The sequence below is a fragment of the Amblyraja radiata genome, chromosome 13 (genome assembly GCF_010909765.2).
Source record: "Amblyraja radiata isolate CabotCenter1 chromosome 13, sAmbRad1.1.pri, whole genome shotgun sequence".
NCBI classification, from domain to species: domain Eukaryota; kingdom Metazoa; phylum Chordata; class Chondrichthyes; order Rajiformes; family Rajidae; genus Amblyraja; species Amblyraja radiata.
In genome coordinates, this window is record NC_045968.1 from 1,281,612 (window position 1) to 1,301,249 (window position 19,638).

Below are 19,638 nucleotides of genomic sequence, written 5' to 3' on the forward strand. Positions count from 1 at the left end.
ACAGTCCTTTCAGGTGAGGCAGAGGCTCACTTGCATCTATTCCAACCTCATCTACTGTGTCAGCTGTTCCAGGTGTAGACTCCAATATATCGGTGAGACCAAGCACAGACTGGGCGATCATTTCGCTGAACACCGTCACTCAGTCAGCCTTGGCCTACCCGACCTCCCGGTTACCAAATACTTTAACTCCCCTTCCCATTCCCAGACTGACCTTTCTGTCCTGGGACTCCTCCACTGTCAGAGTTAGGCCAAATGCAAATTGGAGGAATAGCACCTCATATTTTGCTTGCGCAGCTTACAACCCAGCGGTAAGAATATTGAAATCTCTCTCCTCTCTCTCCCTTCCTCCCCCACCCTCGTTGTCGTACTAGTTCCTGCTTAGATTCACTGTTTGTGTGACTCGTTATCACTTTCCCATGGCCAATAATGGGCCATTGTGGGCTCCACCTCTCCTTAGTTGGAAAGGCGCAGAACAGAGAATTCACTCTGTGGTGGAGAACTGGTGCAGAAAGTTATGGGACCTCAAATTTTGAGGTGAGAAGGAAAATACAATATTGTTTTTTTTAACATGAAATTGAAACTTCAACTCATGGGTTCAACATGCGATGTTCTGTAAATAAATTACTTAATTGGATAAAACAATGACTGAATTGAATTCTACAGATCACCATACCTGATATGCTGTTTGTTTCTGTCATTCTGTACATAATCAAGTAGGCTGTTTTGGACCTGCAAGATAGGATGGAACAAAATATGTCCCATATCTTTTCAAATTTGAATTAAAATGTGTATTGTTCATATTAAACTATTTCACTTCACTTTCCTTAGCTTTACGATTTACTCTGCTACCTGAGTTATTATTAATTTTCTTTAGTATTTTAAACATCCCATTAGATTATGAGCACATCCTATATTTAAGGCCTTATGCTATTTTAGTGAAGTTATGTCAAGCCTCTTGCAGAAATCACAGAATTATAATTCAAAAATACATTGACATTGCAGATTATTGGATAGGTGGATATGAACTTTACCTCAGAGAAATGTCCTTTCCCCTCTTAAAGGAATACCATGATCAACCATATTCACAAAGATCATATAAAATGGAAACAAAATAAACTCATGAGGGTTACAAATCTTGATACAATTAATGTAGCGATTATTGAAAAATAAGCAATATGGTAATGCAGGAGAAAATACATAATGTATTTTACATTATAAATAAATAATGTAAAAGAGAAAATGCATAATGTTTGCATTGTGCTCTGAGCTATGCTCACTTGGTTGCTCAATCTTGACTGCAAGATGTATTAGAGATGGTCACTATCCACCGTGGCACAATCCTTTCCCAGCTGACCTCTAAAATTCCCACTGCTCCTCCTTCCCGGCTCTGATTTTCCAGTGTGTGGCTAGACCCTACTTCTATCCTTCAGGAGTCAATTGGACCTTCACCTGTTGGCTCGCTCCATGAGCCTTATCTTGATCCCAGGTGGCACATTGCCCTTTGCTGTTACACAGTGTAACAGCAGTTCAATAGCAGCTGAAGCCTCAGTCTTCAGGCATACTAAGGTTTGCAATGGTAAGTCCACAACTGAAATGGTTTATGTTGTGCCCCGGTGTCAATTTTGATGTTGCTCCATCAATAAGAATTGGATTAATTTGGGACTGTCATTTAGACCTGGGCTCACAAATGAAAATTGATGCGATGCCTGTAAGAACTTGCATCATGTGGTATGATTCTGGTACAATGTCAAGTCCAGATGTTGAAGGTAAATTGAGTGTTACTGTCCTGGCTCCATTTCATCTGCCCATTTTGGAGCAGCATAATAGGGCAACATAGTGATGTAGCATTAGAGTTGCTGCTTTACAGCATCAGAGACACTGGTTCAATCCTGACTATAGGTGCTGACGCTGTCTGTATGGAGTTTGCACATTTTCCCCGTGATGGTTTGAGATTTCTAGGGTTGTTCTGGTTTCCTCCCACATTTCAAAGATGTACAGGTTTGTAGGTTAATTGGATTCTGTTAAATATCCTAAGTGTGTAGGATAGTGCTAGTGTATGCAGTGATCATTGGATGGCATGGACTAGGTGGACTTAAGGGCTGTATCTCTAAAGTCTGCAGACTCTAGAAGCTTTGTGCCATTAATCTATTTATTTCCTTTCTCTCTCCATTTTTCACATTCCAGAGCACAAACCAAAAAGATAACCGTCATAGAAAATACGTCATAACAGCATCAGATCACTTGGCTGTCTAATTCTACTCCACTCTTTCCAAGAAGTGAGAGAAATGCTATTTATTAATGCCTTGGAGATTGTTACTTGGCTGACATAGTTACCTGCTCAACAGTTCTGTCATTAAAGCAGTACCAGTTACCATCATCAACTGATTTGATTTCAGCGTAATAGTGTCCACCACCAAATCCCCCAACATGGTGCCAAATTGCAAACAACTCATACTTTTTCTCCTAAAAGAAAGAAGGGGAACAAAATATGCAATTACTTGTTTTGTGTTAGATGAATTTTCTGAATGTTGATTTTTAACTTTTCTTTGTTTTCATGGCTAGAATTCCTAGATTTACACACTCTAACAGGACAGCGACAGATCAGGGATAGTTTTAAACTTTCTAAGAGGATAAGGCATTGACATTACATTATAGCAGTGCAAATGACTGTGCTGCTGCTGCATTGCAGAACACAGCCAAGTCCTGGAAGGTTAGCAATGGACAAGTATCCATTTAAACTCAGATGTTACCTTTGCTAAAAGACACATTATCAAAAACTACAGCCACTCTCTCGTGAACTGTACATTTCCAACACTTTCTACTTTTATCATGGTATATTTTATTTTTCATTTTCATTTTATCAAATGTTTTAGGCTCACAGTTATTCAACAAAGTTGTCCTCAAACCTTTTCAGACTCTCAGGCACATGTTTCACACAAAACAAGACTGATTGAGCTTGAGAAATCCCAGTGTAATTCTGAAGTATAATTGGTGTTGGTGGGAAGTTGCTCAGATGCTGCACAAAGTCAAATTATTTTTGTAACGGAGAATCAGAGCAGCTAACCTGTTTTATGTGTTAGTTGGAGAATGAAGACTGGCCAGAAACCAACGAAGCTCAACATTCTTCTTAAGATAGTGCCAATGGATCACTAATATTCAACAATGATACCTTCAACACTCCTTGGGTGAAATCCTTGGAAGGACTGAATTTCCAGCAAAGAATAAGCTAATTTATATTTATATTTAGAGTCCTAGAGTCATACAACATGGAAACAGGGTATTCAGCTTATCTCATCCATGCCGACCATAATGGTGCATCTTCCACCTGCCTATATTTGGCCCATATCCCTCTACCCATGTACCTTTTAAATGCTGTAATAGTACCTGCCTCAACTACCTCCTCTGGCAACTCATTCAATACACCCACCACCCTCTGTGTGGAAGAAAACTCTTGCTCCAGGTCCTGCACCCGACACAAATAACCTAACACCACATATATACAACACCACTTATAAATTCACATATTTCTGAACGAGAAATAAATGAGCTCCAAATATTGTCGCAGCTGATAGTAAATTCTGTACCGAGTACCCTGGAGTCTGGGATGCCCTGCACTCTTATTACAGAAGATCTGTACACCCAGAATCCTGATAATAAATCAAACCTGCCGTGAGTCTCTACACATACAGCCCCATCTGCTACCAAACTCCACATACACAGTTAGTCCAGCATGAATCTATAAATTGATGCTATTTATTCAACCAAATGTGTACATTTCTATTGAAGACCTGCAGTGTTCAGAAAATGGATGGTGGGAAAGTATTAACTTTCTGCAAGTAATGTAAAACGCACAATACATTAAGGAGGGAGAAAGGACGTTATACTAGGAATTATAAGAAGGTAGAAGAGGAATAGCCTGCTTTAAATCTTTTCTGTTTTCATACCTTTTCTTCTGAGGAATCTTGGTCTGATTGATCTTAAGGGACAATAAAAGAAAGATGCAAGATAAATTATAGAATAATAGTGGAAACAGGCCCTTCAGCCCATCTTGCCCACGCCAACCAACATGCCCCATCTACACTAGCCCCATCTGCCTAATTATGGCCCATATCCCTAAAAAATAACCCTATCCATGTACCTGTCTAAATGTTTCTTAAAAGTCACAATAGTACCTGCCTCAAGTACCTCCTCCGGCTGCTCATTCCACACACCCACCACCCTTTGTGCAAAAATGTTACCCCTCAGGTTCCCATTAAATCTTTCCCCCCTCACCTTAAACCTGTGCCCTCTGGTTCTCAATTCCCCCATTCTGGGCAAAAGACTCTGCATTTACCCGATCCATTCCTCTCATGATTTTGTACACGTCTGCGACATCACCCCTCATTCTCCCGCGCTCCAAGGAATAAAGCCCTAACCTGGTCAACTTCTCCCTACAGCTCAGCCCCTCGGGTTTTAAAAAGTCAAGAGACCAGCGTTTTTTTTGTAATAGGCGTGCTGGTCCACAAACCAGGCCAATCATTTGCCCCTAATGGTTTCAACAAACCTTGAACAACCTCAACCTTTCTCCCTTCACCATCCACAGCATCTCCGGCTTGCATTGCCTGAGTTGGAGCGAAGGATCGTCCTCTGTCAGTACTCTCCGGGCAATGAGTATTCTGGACATTATTCTCCTGTGTGAGAGGGTTATGGGGAGAAGGCAAGAGAATGGGGTTAGGAGGGAGAGGTAGATCAGCCATGATTGAATGATTGATGGGCCGAATGGCGTAATTCTGCTCCTATCACTCATGGCCTTATGTCAACGGGACCGAGTTTCTGAGCAGAGAGTAGGTATGTTGCAAAACTTACCTTCAGCGGCGCTGCAGTTCTGCCGCTGCCCGTGTGCGCGACTTTGGCGCCTTTGAGAGGGGGGCGGGTTTAAAACGCGATTTTCTCTCGGCTGTTGAAATCGAGGTTGTTCAGCCTACTTAGTTGCTGACGAAAAATCGCTGCGAAATTCGTTCGCTGCAGTTATTTTTAAACTAAATTGGGTTATTTAATTGTTATAGTAGGTTTAAAAATTATCCTCTAAAGCCTCGACCGCCGACAACGGGATGGATCTTATGCAGGGGACAAGGCAAGGTATGTTGTTTATTTTTACATTAAAAAGGGCTTATTAAGATCCCTTTATTCAAAAATTTAAATTGCGAATACATGACTTGGGGGCCCAGTCAATCCCGCAGTATCTTTCATGCCGCATATGGGCTTCAAATCCACCGCAATGGCAACGTTCCAAACCATCGCTTTCGAGAAAAACCCACTCGCAAGCTGATTTAAATAGCCATTAATTTACAGCAATTGAACACTAAATCCCTTCCATTTGGCCTATAAATTAATGTCAATGAGATTTAAAAATCATGTTTTATTGTGAATTCTTGTGGGAATGTTCTTTGGACACTTAGGCTATTTAAAAATGTTAATCTTTTCTTAAGAAATGGATAGATGTTTAGATCTAGTAATTGAATTTTGGAATTAGCTACAATTGGGTAACTAACTAATTATATGCTTTAATTTCAGGTCATCCAAGTAAGATTGTTTAATATTTGTTTCAGAATGCTTCAATCTATAATAACTGAAAATGTCTTTCAGTTCTCTTAATTTTTAATAAAGTTATGGCCATTTCACTGTCCTTGATCATAACTTTTGTGTTAAGTCAATGGAAAATCAATAGAGAACAAGATGCTAATTTCCGAGTATGAAAATGGCCATTACATTATTAATACTGAAGATATGAAAGTGAATTAGGCGTCAAATTAAACTTCTGTTTATGCTTTATCCGATAGGATAAATTGCAGACTTGATTTTTAAAATCTCAAAATTTTGTAACATTGCTAAAGAGAGTTTCAATCACCTACCTATCACACAATTCATATTATTTTTCTTTCTGCTGTTTTCTTACCTTTCCCCTGGTTGCTTTGAGAATCCATTCATTGCAATTCTCCTGTATACACAATGGAAGAAAAACTACAATGAACTATAAATTTTGGCCATTTTAAATATTGATGTACATCTATTGAGACTGGTGCTAAACAGACATGAGCATATTTGTTGCCAGTATTATTCACATGGTATTTGGTTCAATTGACTCCAAAGGTGAGGAAGCACAACCAGCAGTTGCAGCCAAAGATGAATTTCTCTTTTAAAATTAATTTCATGTTGTGCAATACAGAACAAGGAATGATTATAATGACATTGTAAACTGCTAGTAGATGCCAACTTATGCCAAATGCACCACATCATGCATCTGAGATAGCTTTGCAATTAAGCTACAAATGCTGATAAAGACATAGATGTGGGCTGACTGTTATTGGAACTTACAAGCACCTTTGACTCAAGTACAAGACAAAATGATGGAGACTAAGGTTGAAGCCACATAATCCATTGATGACATTAACTTATTCCTTACCTGACCTCATTTCTCCCACAAGATAGAGTGCATGAGGCAGCATGTGGTGCATTAGGCAATGCAGCCGGCTCATACCTCTAGTAATCTGGACAATGCTGGCCTCCAGTGCAGTCACTGTGGAGGATGCAGCTTCTCCATTTATAATGTGTGTTTCTCTCAGATGCTCCCGTTTCCTCTCACATCACAAAGATGACCAGACGATTGAGTTAATTGACCACCAGTATGGGTGAGTGGTCGGAGAACAGAGGATTGTTAATGACCAAGCATGAGAGGATACGTTACAGTGCAATAATGGGAAGTATTTAATACACGGGATATCTTTGAGAGGTGACATAGAATCAATGGGCCAAATAACCTCCTCCTATGACAAAAGGATCTATGAAAATGTATGAACTGGGATACCTATTGGTCAGAATTGTACAGATTAGTCTCAATGAATCAGCCCCTTGTATAGAAGTAGAAACCATATATAATTACAGAATTATGGAGAAAGTATCACATGCTAACAGCAAAACTAAATTAAGTTATAGCTTTCCAAGATGAAACTGAATCTTGTGAGCCAATAATATGTTTCGCTGATAAAAAAAATAAAACTCCACGTGATGCATTGTAGTAAAACATGATGATATAGTTTCAGCTGGCCAGAATGGTGGAAGTGAAGAATATGGAACATTAAAAGAATGTATTAAAATGAACAAAGACAGACACTGCCAACTATTATATGCAGCACCTAAAGGACGATGCTTTCTATTGCCTCTCCTCCTGATTCAGTCACAATTAAAGTACAAAAGGAGAATAACAATTAACTGAAAGTCACTGTGAATTTCCTCCAGTAAAATAGAAATTTACAAGAGTTCATACTAAACTATTAGCACCAGTAACAATGGCAAATGTCTTACCTGGGATTTAGTAAACTCAATACTTAGCGGCAAAGTGACACAATCGTGAATTTTCTGATATCGCATTCTGTCGCCATCAACGTTAACTCGTTTTAGTTGGAATGTGAGAATCTTTGGCAAATGTTTAAAATAGTATCTCTGTAAAATATATGATGGAATATGTGTAATACACAAGAAAATAAGTCTCATAAAGGAAAGAGATGATTCTAACATTTGGAAATCATTCATTTGTTAAGTTGACGCAATACTGAAAGATAGTACAGATTAGTTTTGTGTATTGTCACGTGTACCGTGGTACAGTGAAAAGCTTTTGTTGCATGCTATTCTGTCAGCAGAAAGACAATACATGATTACAATCGAGCCATTTACAGTGTATAATAATAATAATAATAATAATAATACATTTTATTTATGGGCGCCTTTCAAGAGTCACAAGGACACCTATATATGTATATATGTATAGAGATATCAGAGTGCGTAGTGATTGTAATATGTAACTAGATCTGCTTCTGTGGCTAGCAGTCAACTAGTCACCTAGGTTGGGCTTCTTGGAAGCATCTCTTTCAAATTTCTAGCATATTTCAAATACTACATCAGTACGTATGAGGTTCTAAAGAATTATCAATATAAATATCCCCATTTCCTTTGTGAATTTACCACAATAGACAATAGGTGCAGGAGTAGGCCATTCGGCCCTTCGAGCCAGGACCGCCTTTCAATGTGATCATGGCTGATCATCCACAATCAGTACCCCGTTCCTGCCTTCTCCCCATATCCCCTGACTCCGCTATCTTTAAGAGCCCTATCTAGCTCTCTCTTGAAAGTATCCTGAGAACCGGCCTCCGCTGCCCTCTGAGGCAGAGGATTCCACAGACTCACAACTCTCAGTAAGAAAAAGTGTTTCCTCGTCTCCGTTCTAAATGGCTTACCCCTTATTCTTAAACTGTGGCCCCTGGTTCTGGACTCTCCCAACATCGGGAACACGTCTCCTGCCTCTTGCGTGTCCAAACCCTTAATAATCTTATATGTTTCAATAAGATATCCTCTCATCCTTCTAAACTCCAGAGTTTACAAGCCCAGCCGCTCCATTCTCTGAGCATATGATAATAACACACAATATAATAACACACTTCCTATGAATGATGTACAAGCTTACTAAAGGGCTTAAGTAGATGATTTCACATTGAAATAAAGTTTCCATCCATTTAGTTGCTCCAACTATTTCCTCTTACCCCTAAGAGTTAATGTTATATTGAATGATACAAATGCCTTCACAGCAATATTGGAAGCTTACTGTTTTTGTTTTAGTCTTTGTATTACAGTTGTCACAGTAACATGCATTGTTATCTTCCATAGTTTCTTCCTTCAAAAACTCCCGAAGAGCCATTTCCTTAAAGGGAAAACAAGAATTCAGAAAAATTCCCCCTACATATCTACTATGCTGGTGTTTAGCTATTTACATTGCCTTTAATGCATGCAGAGCTACAAAATCAGATTGTTGCAGTTCCTCATCATCATTCATCATGATGTATATCTTGGAGTAGTAATGAAGTCAGACCGGTTTACGATTGCTTACCTCTGTACAAAAAAATTTAAATAATGTTTTTTTAATCTTAAGGGGTTGGACAGGCTAGATGCAGGAAGATTGTTCCCGCTGTTGGGGAAGTCCAGGACAAGGGGTCACAGCTTCAGGATAAGGGGGAAATCTTTTAAGACCGAGATGAGAAAAACATTTTTCACACAGAGAGTGGTGAATCTGTGGAATTTTCTGCCACAGAAGGTACTTGAGGCCAGTTCATTGGCTATATTTAAGAGGGAGTTAGATATGGCCCTTGTGGCTAAAGGTATCAGGGGGTATGGAGAGAAGGCAGGTAGAGGATACTGAGTTGGGTGATCAGCCATGATCATATTGAATGGCGGTGCAGGCTCGAAGGGCCGAATGGCCTACTCCTGCACCTATTTTCTATGTATCTATGTATTTGTGCCAGATGAACAGGTTAACAATAAAAATTCTGCATAAATGAAAATATTAACTGGCTTTATTTCAATTGTTTTATAAAGGGACATCAAAATATTAAAGCACTGATTCAAACCAATGAAGTGAAAACGAGAAAAGAACTGCAGTTAATGGAAATGTGAAACAAAAACAGAAAATGCTATAAATCCTCAGCAGGTTAGGCCACAACTGTGGAAAGAGAAACAGAGTTGATGTTTCAGGTCGGGATCTCTTCCCTCATTCTGGCGATCGCTCTTCAATCTGAAACGTGAACCTCTGTTTCTCTCCCCATAGGTTCCCAAATGCTGAGTATTTACACCATTTATTTGGTTGTGTTTCAGCCCAATTAAAAAGTTGTTCCCTTTGTAATATTAAATGACTATTTCATTGTCTGCTTGTGAGAAACATTGGAACTTAGAACTTGGTTTTCAAATTGAAGACATCTGGAGTAAAATACAAGAAGGACTAGAACCTTCAGATCCCTATGTGTGGCAACATTTTGTAATCTCAATTAATAATTTGCTTTTTTATTTTTTCTTCCAAAGTTAATAATCTCACATTTTTACATGTGCTGTTCCATTCTGCCAACTTCTTGCCAAATCATCGAACCTTCTTGATTAACTGCAATCCATTTTTTTGCAAGAACCACCAAGGTGCTGCTATTGATTAAGGAGTTCAAAGGTGGCAATGGGTGAATGGTGAACTGTAAAATTCCGACCTTTCTGTCCTGGGCCTCCTCCATGGACAGAGTGAGGCCCACCATAAATTGGAGGAGCAGCACCTCATATTTCGCTTAGGCAGTTTACACCCCAGCGGTATGAACATTGACTTCCAATTTCAGGTAGCGCAGCTCTCCCTCAGCCCACTGTCTCCGCCTCTTCCTTGCTTCTTCCTGCCCCCCCCCCCCCACCCTCCCACCCTCACATCAGTCTGAAGAAGGGTCTCGACCTGAAACTTCACCTATTTCCTTCGCTCCATAGATGTTGCCTCACCTGCTGAGTTTCTCCAGCTTTTTTGTCTACCTGTAATAAAGTCAAAGTAACTTGGAGGCAACTTGTAGATAGTAGACCTCTCATGCATCTGTTTGTAAGGGCTGTAGAGGAAGCTACAGGGATGTATTGCTTCAGTTATTGTTTTTTCTTCATTATCCAGTTACAGGGAAGAGTTTACAGTGAAATCAAGAACAGAAAACTGTTCTAAACCCAAGAACATTATATTTCTTTAAAAAACTAAATTGAATGGACAAATTATGGTTTAGATGAGAGCATTTGGGAGGAAGTTCATCTAGACCTGAATATACTTTCTGACTGTCCTATTAACAAAACCCAGAAATTCCATTTTAAAACTGAAAAAATGAGACCAAGAATATCAGCTGGACAGATTGGGTGATAAACAAATCTTAACTATTTTCCCATTCAATATAACAAGCATGTAGAGAGTCATATTGTAAATCCCTGCAATTTCTCAGTATTTCAGTCTATTTGGATAATTCATGCACCATTTCCACTGAACTCCACAACATAGAAACATAGAAAATAGGTGCAGGAGTAGGCCATTCGGCCCTTCGAGCCTGTACCGCCATTCAATATGATCATGGCTGATAATCCAAATCATCAACAACAGAACCAATATAATTGTCTCACAAATGAAAGAATAACTTGAATGCAAAATATATAGGACTAATTTATTTGAAGGACTCGGAAGGAACTGCAGATGTTGGTTTAAATCGAAGATAGACACAAAAAGCTGGAGTAATTCAGTGGGATAGACAGCATGTTTGGAGAGTTTTCTCCAGAGATGCTGTCTGACCCGCTGAGTTACTCCAGAATTTTGTGTCTATTTTCCGACTAATTTATTTGTTTTGTAACTTGTTGCGACTTACCAAATGTTCAAACTTTCGTGAAGAGTAGGCTGAGTGAACAAGTAGAGGTAAATCTAGGAAGGGACAGTCAATCTGAATAAGGTTGGTGCAGCACGAACACTTCAAGGATTGAACCATATTGATCTGATAAAACTGGAACACATTGTCTAATCAGCACCAAGCCAGCGATCAGTTATAAGGTTTCCTGCAATACTGATTCTAAAACAAATTCTAAAGTTTCATCCCAATGTTTTATTGAAGGCACTGACAAACATTTGATTTTTCTTGAGATATCGAAACTATTTTGGTTAGTTAAAAGCGCACAATGTATCTGGGCTCCAAAATAACTTGTCCTGCCAGCGCTTTACCTGTAACCAGTGGCGGACTGGGTCTAAAAATATTGGTTGCCAGGAGACAAAGGGGGCCCACTTCATCAGGGGCCCACTTGATATAGGGGGCACACTTCATCAGGGGCCCACTTGCCATCGGGCAAGCTGACACCCTGGCCAGTCCGCCACTGGCTGTAATTTCACAGAGTTTACACAAGGTTTGGAATTACCCTGCCATTCCTGGCACATCCTACATTGCTTGATACATTGGAGTTTCTGCTGACCCTTTACAAGGACAATAACATGGGCATGGTCAAAGCTCTGGCTTTGCATGTCAGGATGCAGTGTGATATTGAATTTGGTAGCGGTTGAACACATGTGAGAAGGTTGGTTTGTCCAGAGTGAAGATCAATGCTAGCCTCTTCCTTGGTAGATCTGTGGCTTCACTGCATTTCAATTGTTGGATCACTGCCTTCAGGTAGTAATGTTTTATGTAATTACTTGATGCATTTTTAAAGACGTCGGTGACTAACCTTTGGATTGCTTTTCCTGGAACTAGCACATGTTGTCCAACTTTCTAACACTATAGAGACAGACAGGTGCCAAGGAGATGGGCTCTTATAATGGTCAATCAAATGAGGTGTCCTCCCCCTGTCAGAATTGGATAGAAATCAATGGCATGTCCAAAGCTGTCAATTGTGCCTGTGATCAGTATCATTTTAGGTGCTGGATTTTCCTGGGGTGGAAATGTCAAAGACTAGAGGGCATTGCTTTATCGTGAAAGGAGCAATGTGTAAAGGAGATGTGTAAAGGGCCGTTTTCTACAAGGAGGGTGCTGGTTGTCTGGAACGTACTGCCAGGGGTTGTGGTGGAGGCAGATACCATAGTAGCATTTCAGAGGTTTTACATAGGAACATGGATATGCAGGGAATGGAGGTGTATGGAGCATATGCAGGCAGATGAGTTTAGTTTAGCTTGGCACCTTGTTCGACAGAGACATTGTGAGCTGAAGGGCCTATTCCTTTGCTGTACTTTTCCGTGCTCTATAATCTTTATAATTTAAAACTTTGGTGACAATCCCAAGAAGCAGACACAGTTTCTTGTTTAATAATTAGCATCCTGATCTAATAAACTAAAATACTGTACATAATAACACTATAGACTGTGTTTCAAAGCAAGAAAGTCATCTATTAAAACTGTATATTTTAAGTCTAGTTATAAAACTGATCATTGAAAATCAACAATAAAATACCATCTCTCTGGGGTAATTAATTAAAAAAAAACTTATTGGAAATCCCTGTGAACTTTCATTTCATGATGTCAATTAATATACTTTGAACATTATTAAAAAAGAGTAGTTAAAAATGATCCAAAATTGTGAACATCACAAACATCAGTCCAGATAAATGAAGACTGAGTCAGAAGCTAAAATAATTTGTCTGAAAGCAACTCCACAGATCCATTTTACCTTCAGAATGTTTTGCTCTGGTTCCATTGCAGTGTGCAGCTTGTTAACGATGTTGCGGAAACATTCCTCAATATCATGCTGTTGATAAACTGAAGAGCAATTGTTAGAAGTGAGCATAGAATTAGGAGCAGGCTTCTGAGTCCCAATAGTCTGTTTTTCACTCAGTCAGACCATTCTTGATCTCTGGTTCAACCCCAGGTGTCTGTTTTCTTTTCCTCTTCATCGATTAACATAATTTATTTAAAGATACAGCATGGAAACAGGCCCTACGGCACAGCGAGTCCACGCCGACCACCGATCTCTTGTATACTGGAACAGAGTACACAAAGTCTTTTTCCCAGGGTTGGTATTCACGACCTAATGGGCATAGGCTAAAAATAAGAGGGGACAGTTTTAATAGGATCCTGAAGAGCGAATTTGTTACACAGAGGGTGGTGGGTATGTGGAACGGGTATGTGGAACGGGTATGTGGAACGGGTATGTGGAACGGGTATGTGGAACGGGTATGTGGAACGGGTATGTGGAACGGGTATGTGGAACGGGTATGTGGAACGGGTATGTGGAACGGGTATGTGGAACGGGTATGTGGAACGGGTATGTGGAACGAGTATGTGGAACGAGTATGTGGAACGAGTATGTGGAACGAGCTGCCAGAGGAAGTGATTAAATAAGGCAGGTAGAATAACAACATTTAAAAGCATTTGGACAGGTAGATCGATTGGATACATAGAGGAATATGGGCCAAATGTGTATCTTGGTCGGCATGAATAAGTTGAACCAAAGGACTCGTTTCCATGTTGTACGATACTCAGACTCTAACTGACAAATGGGCAATACACTCTCTGACAAACTAAGAGTTGTAGATTTTTTTTGATTAATAGATACATTCAGAAATGATAAAGAGATATACATATTTAAAACTTACCATTCATTCTCAAGAGTGTCGTCAACTCATCTGTCCTCAATGAAGTATTCCTACTGTCTTCTAAATTGCTAAATAGGTTTTGTAATGCACGTACAAGCGCGGCATCTGATTTGGCAATAGACAAATATGGAACGTGTGCATTTAAGACAAATAATACTGCTTGCAATTCAAGAACAATATAATTTATTATTTTCCAATGAAGATATCCCAAGTTCATCAGAGTCTCTGAAGGGTTAACGATCATAATTAAATTGCGCTAGGCCATATAAAAAAGGTAAATTTTCTCATGTCAATAAATACTGTGAAAAATGTCATCCAAGTGAAAAAGCACTAAGACCAATTCTATCCTTACTTGTTTCCCCGTAACCTCTCCTCACTCTATCTATCCTGTTTCTCCTTCCATCCATGAACAATGGTGGCAATGTACATAGAAATATAGAAACATAGAAATTAGGTGCAGGAGTAGGCCATTCGGCCCTTCGAGCCTGCACCGCCATTCAATATGATCATGGCTGATCATCCAACTCAGTATCCCGTACCTGCCTTCTCTCCATACCCTCTGATCCCCTTAGCCACAAGGGCCACATCTAACTCCCTCTTAAATATAGCCAATGAACTGGCCTCGACTACCCTCTGTGGCAGAGTTCCAGAGATTCACCACTCTCTGTGTGAAAAAAGTTCTTCTCATCTCGGTTTTAAAGGATTTCCCCCTTATCCTTAAGCTGTGACCCCTTGTCCTGGACTTCCCCAACATCGGGAGCAATCTTCCTGCATCTAGCCTGTCCAACCCCTTAAGAATTTTGTAAGTTTCTATAAGATCCCCTCTCAATCTCCTAAATTCTAGAGAGTATAAACCAAGTCTATCCAGTCTTTCTTCATAAGACAGTCCTGACATCCCAGGAATCAGTCTGGTGAACCTTCTCTGCACTCCCTCTATGGCAATAATGTCCTTCCTCAGATTTGGCCATTACAACTGACCCACACACCTTTGGGATGAGGATAAAAAAAGGAGTCCCTATAGGAACAAGCATGAGCCAACTCCACACATAGAGGACGGGAGGTCAGAGCTGTGTTGCAGCTGCAATGATTGCTTTCAGTTGAAGGATTTGCTTACTACCTACCTGATAATGCATTCTCTGACCTCTGGTGTCATGAACCATGTTTGAAGCAATGTGTTCAGATAACACGTGGCGCCCTGGTTTTTCAATCCAACAAAGTCCTCTTTTTAAAAAAAATATGGAATTCAAAGGAAAGGTTGATTAGATTCAAAGTATTTCCAAGTCAATATGAACATGGCTGATTTGCTCCAAGCCTCATCTTCTTTACAACTCTAGCTCCCCAGGTTGTCATCCTTACGGATCTGATTTGTTTCCATTGGGTCACCTTTTACGTTAAGATATCGTTTAGTCTTAAATATCAATCTCACCTCAACCGTCACCAAACCAGCTCCCAAAATAACCATATAACAATTACAGCACGGAAACAGGCCATCTCGGCCCTACAAGTCCGTGCCGAACACTTATTTTCCCCTAGTCCCATCTACCTGCACTCAGACCATAACCCTCGATTCCTTTCCCATCCATATACCTATCCAATTTATTTTTAAATGATAAAATCGAACCTGCCTCCACCACTTCCACTGGAAGCTCATTCCACACAGCTACCACAGCTAATGTCCTGCCAATTATGGTTAAAATTAAACTCTGAACATCAACAACCAAATATGACTCATCTGCAGTTGATGGGTGAAGATATTGCATTCCCCAAGACACCCACCCTCATTTCCTTTACGTAGTAGACACAATAAATGCTGGAAAATCTCAGTAAAGACACTGACAAAGTATCTCGGACCTGATTAGTTAACGGTTTCTCTTTCTGCCAATGCTGCTTGACCTGTTGAGTTTGATCAATATTTGCTGTTTTCATTCCAATTGCCAGAATTTGGAGTGTTTGTTATTCCCATTTTGCTTATCCCTCTGGTCGTGGGGGTGGGGGATTGGGAGGGGCCTCACAAGTGGAACAGCTTAGGGCTTCTCTTCATCTAAATCCGGCCCTGGTGTCTATTCTTTAGTTTAGAGATACAGCACGGAAACAGGCCCTTTGGCCCACCGAGTCCGTGCCGACCACCGATCCCTCACACTAACACTATTCTACACACACTAGGGACCATTTACAATTTTACCAAAGCCAATTTTACCAAAGCCAATTAACCAACATCTTTGCAGTGTAGGAGGAAACCCGGAAAACCCACGCAGGTCACGGGGAGAACGTACAAACGCAGTATGTTCTCTGCATCACCAACTCCCCGGGTACTGGACTGGCAACCGTACTAATCAGATTAGTCAGATAGCATGTTGGCACACTGAAGATCAGGGAGCGCCTTTATAGGGGAGGGGAGGGGAGGCGAGGTGAGGTTTGGCGGATGTACGTTTGCACTTTCCGTGAACCGTGTGGACCTGAGATGCTGTTTCCTTTCTGTCTCTCCGCATCTGCTGCTTGCTTGCTTGTCGCGTTTATGAGTTTAACCCGCTGCTTTTCACAACTTACCTGATTTATCCAAGTTGTTGCCCATCGTTTTTTAAAAAAGTTTTCTGCAGCTGTAAAACATTACCGGCATAGTTGTAATAGCTGCGCAATACCACGACAGAGAGAGAACGAACACAATATATATATATATATATATATACGGCGGGATCGGCTCGCGTTTATTCACACAGCTACACTCAATCGGCGCCAGGACTCCTGCGACTGTTAACTCGTTGTTAAAATGATTTATCTGAAGAGGTGACAGTGGAGTTGCTTACCTGTATCAGCGAGAAACCTCTACAGTTCGTAAACTCGTTTAAATCAACTGAATCAAGCAAATATATTTGGAAAATTCAAGCCACATCGACTCGTAGTAATCTGGCCCACAGTCTACGGGATGTCCACACTCACAGAGCAGACATTTATTTTTCTCTCTCGTCATAAAGAAATCGCCCTTCAAATGTAGCTTTCTGTTTCCATCAGAATCGTGATGGAGTTTGTTTCTAAATGAACAACAGGGCGTTTGTTGTCGAAGTGAATTTAAGTTTCAGTTTCCTGTAAAACACAATTATTCAGGTCCAGGTTCAAAGTGGAGAGAAATCTTGTAAACTGCCGCGCTGTTAGCATAGACCGTAGAACAGTACATCAGAGGAAGAGGCCCTTCGGCCCACAATGTCTGTGCAGAACAATGCCAAGACCAACCCTTGTTTGCCTGCACATAATCCACACCCCTCCATATCCAGGTGCCTATACAAACATCTCTTAGATGACACCATGGTATCTGCCTGCAACACCACCCCCTGACAGCACATTCCAGGTGCCCACCGCCCTCTGTGTAAAAACAACTTGCCCTACACATCTCCTTTAAACTTTCCCCCTCTCACCTTAAAACTATGCCCGTTATTTCAATATTTCCATCCTGGGAAATAGTTTCTGACTGTTTACCCTATCTTTATCATTCATCATTTCACAAACATCTATCAGGTCCCCCCTGTCCTGAATAGTAAAACGTTTTCAATGGCTGTCAAGATAGATAGGGCTGTTAAAAATAGTGGAGTCAGGGGCTATGGGGAGAAGGCAGGAAAATTGAATGGCGGTGCTGGCTCGAAGGGCCGAATGGCCTACTCCTGCGCCTATTGTGTAATCACATCAAGACACCACCACTGAGGCAACAGATATCTCCAAAATTAATTGACCTGGTATCATTTTGTGTTTGTGATTGCAGTTCCAAACTACTGCATAAAAATATTTCTCCAAAATATCAGAATGGAAGCAGGACTATGCAGAGCAGCACAGTGTGGCAGTTGTAGAGTTGCTGCCATACAGCTCCAGAGACCTGGGTTCAATCCCAACTACCACTGCTGTTCATACCCAGTTTGTACGTTCTCTCTGTGACCACATGGGTTTTCTCCAGGTGCTCCGGTTTCCTCCCATACCTCTAAAGATGCACAGGTTTGTAGGTTAATTGACTTCTATAAATTGTCCCTACTGTGTAGGAAAGTATGGGTGATTGATGGTTGGCATCGACTTGGTGGACCAAAGGACTTGTTTTGGAACTGTATCTCTAAATTAAACTAAGCCAGGCTATTTAGATCCTGGAGTCTGAGACTGACGGGGCTGGGGAGATCATTCCACTGCCTTGAGCATTGAGTTGTGAGGGAGTGATGTGTCTGTGCCAACGACACTGCCTGGCCTCACTTTGCTGCTCATTACAGCATTCATGCTTTGCCACAACTGATGGACATCTGGGTGTTTATTGTGGGATTCTTGCTTGAATCAGAATTTCCTCTTTGGTTTCTTCGATGGCTTTGCGAAGATTGTCTGTGGATTTATTTTATAGGTCTGGATTACTTACATGGCTTGAACACCACAGACTTGATCTTCACCAGGGTCTGGATCTCATGATGCATCCATGATTTCTGGTTGGGTACACTTGGATTGTCTTCTTTCACATGCGGTTCTCAACATACTTACTGATGATGTCGTGATGGCAGTGGCATATTCAGGGAGCAAAGAATTGTGGCAGGAGAGAAGGGCACAATTTAGTTTAGTTTAGAGATACGGCATGGGAACAGGCTCTTCAGCCCATTGACTTTGCACCGACCAGCGATTAATTCTCACTAGTTAACACTAATTCTTTCCAACATACTAGGGACAATTAACAAAAGTGTATTCATCTACAGACCTGAACGTCTTTGGAATGTGGGTGGAAACTGGAGCACCCGGAGAAATCGCACGCGGTCACTGGGAGAACGCACAAACTCTGTACTGAAAGTATCCATGGTCAGGATCAAACCCGGCTCTCTGGCGCTGCAAGGCAGCAACTCTACCGCTACGCCATGGTGCCGCTCGCAATTAATGACAGAAGTGAAGCTCCTAAAATGCTGCAGCACTACAAAACGTTCTAATGACACATAAACATGGGCAGGGTCAGTGCTGATATCATCAGACATTATTAAACTCTAATTTCCATCAAGTGATCCAATCAATATATGCCATCACTCACTTAACAATAGCAATCAAAAGTACAAACAGATCCCCACAGACATGCCACAATTCTAAGTCTCACACCCACAACATCTCCACTGACTGCTGGCTACTTAGCCATGGGTTAGTTTAGTTTATTGTTATGTAAACTGTGGTACAGTGAAAAGCTTTGTTGTTGCATGCTGACCAGTCAACGAAAAGCCTATATTACAATCAGGCTGCCCACAGTGTACAGATACAGGATAATGGGAATAACATTTAGTGCAAGATAAAGTCCAGTAATGTCCGATTAAAGATAGTCCGAGTGTGGTATTGGCCAGGTGATGAGTGGGACCTGGTTTCCTCCAGACGTGACGATTGGCTTCTTGGTTTCATCAGACCAGAGAATCTTGTTTCTTATGGTCTGAGAGTCCTTTAGGTGTCTTTTGGCAAACTCCAAGTGGGCTGTTATGTGCCTTTTCCTGAGGAGTGACTTCCGTCTGGCCACTCTACCATGAAATCCTGATTGGTGGAGTGCTGCAGATATAGTTATCCTTCTGGAAGGTTCTCCCATCTCCACAGAGGAACTCTGGAGCATGGTCAGGATGACCATAGGGTTCTTGGTCACCTCCCTGACCAAGGTCCTTTCTCCCCGATTACCCAGTTTGGCCAGGCGGCCAGCTCTATGAAGGAGTCCTGGTGGTTCCAAAGTTCTTCCATTTAAGA

At 40.9% G+C, this 19,638-nt stretch overlaps 1 protein-coding gene across 5 annotated transcripts in view; it reads right to left on the reverse strand.

Annotated features, from left to right (window-relative positions):
• Positions 1–17,096, reverse strand: part of LOC116979532 (ubiquitin carboxyl-terminal hydrolase 47-like) — a 34,564-nt gene extending 17,468 nt beyond the window's left edge. For 2 of the 5 annotated variants that reach the window (XM_033031065.1, XM_033031064.1), the window contains exons 1-14: positions 16,725–17,096; positions 16,468–16,517; positions 15,042–15,141; positions 13,921–14,036; positions 12,996–13,084; positions 11,220–11,351; positions 8,636–8,731; positions 7,342–7,479; positions 5,936–5,977; positions 4,544–4,670; positions 3,945–3,976; positions 2,335–2,463; positions 1,032–1,054; positions 674–729 (exon numbers count right to left, since the gene is read on the reverse strand). In XM_033031065.1, the coding sequence (XP_032886956.1) occupies positions 674–729; positions 1,032–1,054; positions 2,335–2,463; positions 3,945–3,976; positions 4,544–4,670; positions 5,936–5,977; positions 7,342–7,479; positions 8,636–8,731; positions 11,220–11,351; positions 12,996–13,084; positions 13,921–14,036; positions 15,042–15,141; positions 16,468–16,492 (1,105 nt within the window). In that variant the 5' untranslated portion in view covers positions 16,493–16,517; positions 16,725–17,096. Of the gene's footprint in view, positions 1–673; positions 730–1,031; positions 1,055–2,334; positions 2,464–3,944; positions 3,977–4,543; positions 4,671–5,935; positions 5,978–7,341; positions 7,480–8,635; positions 8,732–11,219; positions 11,352–12,995; positions 13,085–13,920; positions 14,037–15,041; positions 15,142–16,467; positions 16,518–16,724 lie in introns of those variants that run through there. The other 3 variants (XM_033031068.1, XM_033031067.1, XM_033031066.1) reach the window with 3 other exon arrangements.
• Positions 17,097–19,638: the final 2,542 nt, after the last annotated feature.